Genomic DNA, 8,052 nt, shown 5'->3' on the forward strand with positions numbered 1-8,052 from the left:
TGTAGGCTATACAGAACAACACACACACGTATACTTATGTAACCAGCGGTTTAATTCGACATGCATGGTTCGCTGCAGTCGGGTCCGAGCCTGGACAAGACTAATGGATGATGTCATAAAGGAGGAGGGGGGGGGGGGGGGTTGGTGGCCACAGGGTTAAACCGCGGAGGCAGATGCAGACGAACAGGCGGACATGATGTAGTGTGACAGACGGTGACTGTTTATCTCCCAGGTGCGAGCCTTTAAATAGGATTCACATTCCTGAGTGGACAGAGAGGCGTTTTTCTCCCGCTCTCGGTTTCCTCCCGCACTCGCTCTCCCTCCCCACACGGGTGAGCGGCCAAAGCCCCTCTGTTTACCCCCTCTGAGGAATTCAATCGCGCTCGCCGCCGGAAAAGATACGTCTTTCGATTCACCTTTTTGCTCTGCGGTTTTTCTTTCTGAATGAATGAACAGAGTTATTGTGTCTAAATAAATCCCCCCTCCTCCTCCTCCTCCTCCTCCTCCCCCCCTCCCTCTACTCCTCCTCCTCCTCCTCCTCCTCCTCTCCCCTCTCCTCCTCCTCATCCCCCTCTCCTCCTCCTCCTCCTCCTCCTCCTCCTCCTCCTCCCCTCCTCCTCTCCTCTCCTCCTCCTCTCCTCCTCCTCTCTTCCTCCTCCTCCCCTCTCCTCCTCCTCCTCCTCCTCCTCCCCTCATCCTCCTCCTCCTCCTCCTCCCCTCATCCTCCTCCTCCTCTCCCTCCTCTCCTCCTCCTCCTCTCCTCCTCCTCTCCTCCTCCTCCTCCCCTCCCCTCTCCTCCTCTCCCCCTCCCCTCTCCTCCTCCCCTCTCCTCCTCCTCCTCCTCCCTCAGACATGCCCAAGGAGCTGCGGCTGCACGCTGCGCGGGCCGCGGTGCTGCTGCTGCCGGACGAGAACCGCGAGGCCCTGCGGACGCTGCTCTGCCTGCTGACGGACGTCACGGCCTCCGTGGCGGAGAACCAGATGACCCCCACCAACCTGGCCGTCTGCCTGGCGCCCTCCCTCTTCCACCTCAACACCCTGCGCCGCAAGGAGAGCTCCTCGCCCCGGTGAGCTCCTGTTGGTGGTGTGTGTGTGTGTGTGAATGTGTGTGTGTGTATGTGAGTGTGTGTGTGTGTGTGTGTGTGTGTGTGTGGTGGGTTTTGTTTTGTTTATTTGTGTGTCTGTCTGTCTGTCTGTCTGTCTGTATGTCTACCCGCCCTTTCTCATACCAACCCAATCTAATATGTGTGTGTGTGTGTATGTGTGTGTGTGTGTGTGTGTGTGTGTGTGTGTGTGTGTGTGTGTGTGTGTGTGTGTGTGTGTGTGTGTGTGTGTGTGTGTGTGTGTGCGAGAGTGAGTGAGTGAGTGAGTGAGTGAGTGAGTGAGTGAGTGAGTGAGTGAGTGAGTGAGTGAGTGAGTGATGAGTGATGAGTGAGTGAGTGAGTGAGTGAGTGAGTGAGTGAGTGAGTGTGTGAGTGTGTGTGTGAATGAGTGCACGTCCTATATAACAACCTGGGGACTTTATTATTTGGTCTACGCTGCGCTAACTCCATAATTATAGGATGGGTTACATAACACGCAATATGCTGCGGATTCTCAAAACAGGAAGAGGGAAGCTTAGGAAAGAAAACAGCAGGATGCCGCAGGTAGAGGGGAGAGCGGCGGCGGAGGAGAGAGACGGGAGGAAGACGGTGGAGCTGGAGGGGAGATGAACGGACAGAAGGGGGGGGGGGGTGGGGGGGGGCAGAGCTTATATAAATGTGTTTTAACCTTGTTAAAGAGAGGGCGGCTGGGTGGCGCAGCGGACATTGCGCTCGTCACCAACGCAAGAGACACCGGGTTCGAATCCGGCTGTCGGCGTTGCCTCCGGCTTGGGCCGGCCGTCATACTAACTCAATTGGCAGAGTTAGCGGGTGGAAGTCGAAGGGTGGTAGTCTGGTCGTTGTGAACAGCGACTCCTACAGTCGGTCTGGGACGCCTGCACAGCAGAGACAGGAAAATGGTGGGGGCAGTGTGAGCCTCCCACACGTTACTCCTCGCCACTGAGAGTCCGCGCTGGCAGGTGAAAAGATGTGATAGGCTGCCTCCACATGTATCGGAGGGACATGTGATGCAAGGCTTCTATCCTCCCTACAACCGGCCAGTGGGGGGCATATGCGAGCAACGATCAGGGGAGGGGAGGGAGAATTGGCACGAGAAGTAAATTGGGATGGGGAGAAAAATCAGAGAAAAAGGAGGAGAAAAAGTAGATACAAAAAAATAACTTGTTAAAGAGACATAATAGCATTATGTAAAAAAAATATTACAATTAGGTTTATCAGGTGCATAATGCTCAAGATCCTCTCTTCTCCTTCCTGTCCTCATTTGTCTTTTTTTTTCTTTCTTGTCTTTCTTAACCCCCCCCCCCCCCCCCCCCCCGCCCCTCCCTCCTCTCTCTCTCTACCCCCCCGCCCCCCCTCCCTCCCTCCCTCCCTCCCTGTGTGCGTCTCTGGATGATGATGGATGACATCGTCTCTAACTGTACCGCGTCCTCTCGTCTGTTCCTCTTCCTGGGTCAACAGGGTGATGAACAGGAAGCAGACGCTGGGGAAGCCCGACCAGAGGGACCTGAACGAGAACCTGGCCGCCACCCACGGGCTGGCCCACATGATCCAGGAGTGCAGGAAGCTCTTCCAGGTCAGCACATCTATATATAGCACAAGGTTGACTCTCAGGGGGACAGAACCATAACTCCAGTTGATGTTGGTAATATTGCAATGTGCAAAACCGCATAATCTCTATTATCGAAACACATCTCGGTCAGCCCAAGACAATCTGTGAGAATACCTTTCAAAGGTGATGCAGACTTAGAACTAGACTAGACTAGACTAGAGAAAAAACTGTCAAAATAATGAATGAATGAATGAATGAATGAATGAATGAATGAATGAAGTTTATTTTTCGGTCTTGTTTACAGACAAATCAAACACACCTGTGTGGAATTACAAAATAAAATTTGAAATCACAAATGTACATATTCAAGGCAAGCTCACACACACAAAATCCAAAATCAATAATCACAATTGGATTATTTGTCCATATCATTGTGCCCCCTGCTTGGGTCAAATAGAGTTCTGATCCCAGCGCTGGTAACCACGGTCGCTGGTAACCACGGTCGCTTGTAACCACGGTCGCTGGTAACCACGGTCGCTGGTAACCACAGTCGCTGGTAACCACGGTCGCTGGTAACCACGGTCGCTGGTAACCACGGTCGCTGGTAACCACGGTCGCTGGTAACCACGGTCGCTGGTAACCACGGTCGCTGGTAACCACGGTCGCTGGTAACCACGGTCGCTGGTAACCACGGTCGCTGGTAACCACGGTCGCTTGTAACCACGGTCGCTGGTAACCACGGTCGCTGGTAACCACGGTCGCTGGTAACCACAGTCGCTGGTAACCACAGTCGCTGGTAACCACGGTCGCTGGTAACCACAGTCGCTGGTAACCACGGTCGCTGGTAACCACGGTCGCTGGTAACCACGGTCACTGTTAACCACAGTCGCTGGTAACCACGGTCGCTGGTAACCACAGTCGCTGGTAACCACAGTCGCTGGTAACCACGGTCGCTGGTAACCACGGTCGCTGGTAACCACGGTCGCTGGTAACCACAGTCGCTGGTAACCACAGTCGCTGGTAACCACGGTCGCTGGTAACCACAGTCGCTGGTAACCACAGTCGCTGGTAACCACGGTCGCTGGTAACCACGGTCGCTGGTAACCACGGTCGCTGGTAACCACGGTCGCTTGTAACCACGGTCGCTGGTAACCACGGTCGCTGGTAACCACGGTCGCTGGTAACCACAGTCGCTGGTAACCACGGTCGCTGGTAACCACGGTCGCTGGTAACCACGGTCGTTGAACTTGTCATCAAGGATGCAAGATGGCTTTGACTTTGTTCACACTCACACATACTTACATAATGGAAATACTTCAGCCAGCAGGTAATGGAGTTAACTGTTCGTCTCCGAGTGTCTCCTGAATGAACCCCGCCTTCACAAACATGTGAGGTTTTAGTTCCGCGTTTGAAGCTTTCAATTCAACCTATTTATAGGGTCTTTATACTGAATAATAAACTCTCTGGGGGGAAAAAAAGAGTTTATGTTCTCAGCTGATTTGTTTCACATACTTTTCGAGTCCGTCGGTTGCATTCTCAATGAGCTTCCATGGTAATTGAGCAATGTACGTTATTCCTCTCCTGGGCCCCTGCGCTGTGCTGTGTCAGTGTCGGGCATCTCCCGTAAACACACTCTTAGTCTCAGTTACGAAACTCCTTGATCTAATCCACGCTGTAATTTTGTTCAAAAATGCTATGGTTACATAAAATAAATCAGCTTATACCCTCCTGTACCTGACCCGGGGTCACCTCGGCATATACGTCTGTTTCATAACGCACCGGTCAGCCTGGCGGAATGCCTGGCGCCGTAGTTGTTGCACAAGAGCTGTGTGTGTGTGTGTGTGTGTGTGTGTGTGTGTGTGTGTGTGTGTGGGAAGGTCGAATATAATATACGTGCGCCGCTGAAAGCCAGCGAGGCCGCGGCTCCGTCTCCGCCGTGTTCCGGTCCAGAAGTAGCGCTCGATTGGATAAGAGGGACGCGATTAGCGGGAAGAGAAAATTACAACAAATGCAATTTTGGTACCACTCGGCTCCAAATGGGATTCTGTTGTTGTTGTTGACGCGGTAACGGGAATCCATGGTGGATGTCATTAGAACACGAACACAAAAGCCCTTATTCCATTTTCATCCTAGCTCTTCCGGACATGGGCTTTCGTATAAGCGGCAAGTAAATCGCATTACCCCTCCCGGATCATTTTGTTTTGATTCGATTTCGATTCGCCCCCCCCCCTCCCCCCCCCCCCGTGACTGGATGGTTGATCACGACTCCAGGCCAGGCTCCGCTGACGGGCCTTTCTCATTCTTCTGATCCTCATTGTTAGATTGCTTTTACTTTTACAGGCTGAGTGAAAATACTCAAGAGGGAAGTGGGTGGTTGGGCGACGGGGGGGGGGTTACCGGACAGAAAAGACCGAGACCGTCTGAAGAAAAACAGGATGTAACCATTTTTAGCTCAAGTCTTTCGGCGTCTAATTCAAATTCGAGACTTTTCCTTCATCTTTTGATATGTAATCGATCGAACCAGGGTGTAGATTTTTAGATTCTATCCGTCTGTCTTTCTCTCTCTCTCTTTATTTGTCTACCTCTCTGTCTGTCTCTCTCTCTACTTAGTTCTGTCTGTCTGTCTCTCTATCTATCTCCCTCTCTCTCTCTCTCTCTCTCTCTATCTCTCTCTCTCTCTCTCTCTCTCTCTCTCTCTCTCTCACTTATCTGTAGATGCCCAAGAAGGATTATTTTAGAGATTGAAATTGTTCACCGCAGCTTGGATCGCGTTCGTTGTGATTTATGAGTTCCCCCCCCCCCCCTGATTGATTTCACGCGGCTTGGCCTCAACTAAAAAAAAAAAACAGCTCTCTCATTACCGGTCACGACCACGCCCTCACATTGTCTGTGGCGTCGTCGCCCAAATCGGAAAAAAACAAGCCGTTCGGCGTCTCTCCGGGAATGGATTTGACCCCCGTGAGAAGAGACATCTGGCTGGGGCTCGTTCCGTCTCGAAACTTAAACTAAACACGTCGTCGGAGTAAGAGAAGAAGTGACAGCGGGAGTAATCGCTCCTCCTCTCCGTCCGTCTTCCCCTCAGATCCCAGAGGAGATGAGTCGCTGCAGGAACTCCTACGTGGAGCAGGCCCTGCTGCCCCGGAGGCTGGAGGAGCTCGGGGGGGGAGCGGGGGGCCGGGGGCCCGGGGGGGCTACAGGGCCTTCCTGCGGGACAGCCTGGACGCCCTGCTCAAAGAGGCCAAGGACAAGTTCAAAGGTTACGACAGCTGCTCCACCCCGGAGCTGCACGCGGAGCTGGCCTACAGGAAGGTACGTGACCTTGCTTTTCCGTTTCCCTCCCGGGGGACGCTTCCCCCCCCATCCGTCCGTCTGGTGGCTTACGGGTGGGTGATTAGAGAGAGAGAGACGTCTGTGACAACTAAATTGAAACAAATGATACCAGGACTGTCTTTTAATCTGCCTGAAGTTTGGTAAACTGGCTGTTAATTAGCTACAGCATGCTCTCTGTCTCTTCGGTCTTCTCTTGTTCCTCTCCTGGCCTCTCCTTCCCTGGCCTGTCCTTTCCTCTCCTCTCCCCTTCTCTCCTCTCCCCTTCTCTCCTTTCCTTTCCTCTCCTCTCCTCTCCTAACCTCTCCTCGCATGGCCTGGCATGTCCTCTCCTCCCCTGGCCTGTCCTCTCCTCTCCTCTCCCCTTCTCTCCTTTCCTCTCCTCTCCTCTCCTAACCTCTCCTCGCGTGACCTGGCATGTCCTCTCCTCCCCTCTCTCTCCTCTCCCCTCCTCTGCTGACCTTTGCTCTCCTCTCCGGTCCTCTCCTCTCCTCTCCTCTGCTGACCTCTCCTCTCCCCTTCTCTCCTTTCCTTTCCTCTCCTCTCCTAACCTCTCCTCGCGTGACCTGGCATGTCCTCTCCTCCTCCCCTCTCTCTCCTCTCCCCTCCTCTGCTGACCTTTGCTCTCCTCTCCGGTCCTCTCCTCTCCTTCCCTCTGCTGACCTTTGCTCTCCTCTCCGGTCCTCTCCTCTCCTTCCCTCCGCTGACCTCTCCTCTCCTTTCCTCTCTCACTAGTAGTGACTGGATGTCTAATGGAAAACCTGCAGCTAGTATTTCCTGTGTAGAAACACATGTGTGTGAAACTGGCCTGGCCCCTTGACTCCTCCATTCCCACACTAGCACTGGCCTCTATCCCAGAATGACATCAGCTTGACATAGACACTACCAACACACGCACACACACACACGCACACGCACACGCGCACACACACACACACACACACGCACGCACGCACAACAAAACACACTGTCCCAAGTTTATCCCAGCTGTGAACTTCCTGTGTATGAGGTCATCACCTCCCGGCCTGAGAGTCACACGGCCTGGAGTGTGCGCTGGTTTATCATCTGGACGCAGAGCGAGGCAGCTGACCGGGCTGAGAGTAGTAAGTCGCGGGCACAGGGAGGGCCACGTGAATATTAAAGGCAACCTACTTGTGTTCAGCTTTTCTCTGATTGGCCACGACCCCCGCCCCCCTTTTGCCGCGAACGCGGCAGCCATCCCTGCAAGGTCCCAAATTAAATGAATGAAGCGCGCAGCGAACGCGGCAGCAGAGTGTATAATGTTATTTCGCGGAGCATAATGTATAATGTTATTTCGCGGAGCATAATGTATAATGTTATTTCGCCCGTTTGTAACGTCATAACATCAGTGGAGGCTGCTGACTGATTAACTCGAAACTGATTTTGCTTCCATTCATTTTGGGGACGATGTTCAAATATCTGGCTTGCACGTTGGCACAAAAGCTTGCACGTTGGCGGCAGGGTCCATCGCGAATTAGTTAGTTATATTAGTATATTAGTATTAGTATTAGTATATTAGTTAGTTATATGGCGGCGTTAAGTGATGCGGCGATGTGGCATTAACCAACAACATTAACCTGCCGCGTCCTCTCTGCCGCGTAACAACACAGGGCGTGTGCTAGGGCGGTCACGTGGCCGTGTGGCCAATCAGGGAAACGCTGAACGAAAAGCTGAACACAAGTAGGTTGCCTTTAATATTCACGCGGGAGGGCCAGGCCACAGCTCTACAGTGATATAATGACAGAGTGTTTATATGTCCGACATCTAAAAGACCACGGGCCGATAAGAGTTATCGCAGCGGCAAACGCATTGGTAACGGTGACGGTAAAAAAAAAGCACCCCCACCACCACCGAAACTAAAAATGTCTTCCTGTCTGTGTTTTTGCGTCGTCCCCTCAGGTGCACGACAGCTCGCCCCTGCGGCTCTGGAAGGTGACCGTGGAGATGCCCGCGGGTCCCGAGGAGGTGCTGACGCGGCTGCTGCGGGAGCAGGCGCGCTGGGACGAGGACCTGCTGGAGAGCCGGGTGGTGGAGACGCTGGACGAGCGGACG

The 8,052-nt window shown here is 53.2% G+C and overlaps 1 protein-coding gene across 1 annotated transcript; it reads left to right on the top strand.

Annotated features, from left to right (window-relative positions):
- Positions 1 to 850: 850 nt before the first annotated feature.
- Positions 851 to 8,049, top strand: LOC311247502 (rho GTPase-activating protein 7-like; the record flags this gene model as incomplete). The annotated part of the gene is given in 5 exon segments (XM_084338544.1): positions 851 to 1,067; positions 2,562 to 2,676; positions 5,735 to 5,809; positions 5,812 to 5,961; positions 7,900 to 8,049. Coding segments are annotated over 5 exon segments (707 nt in total), but the record flags the coding sequence as incomplete, so codon positions are not given.
- Positions 8,050 to 8,052: the final 3 nt, after the last annotated feature.

The sequence above is a fragment of the Notolepis coatsorum genome (genome assembly GCF_963971535.1).
Source record: "Notolepis coatsorum genome assembly, contig: SCAFFOLD_4884, whole genome shotgun sequence".
Classification (NCBI taxonomy): domain Eukaryota; kingdom Metazoa; phylum Chordata; class Actinopteri; order Aulopiformes; family Paralepididae; genus Notolepis; species Notolepis coatsorum.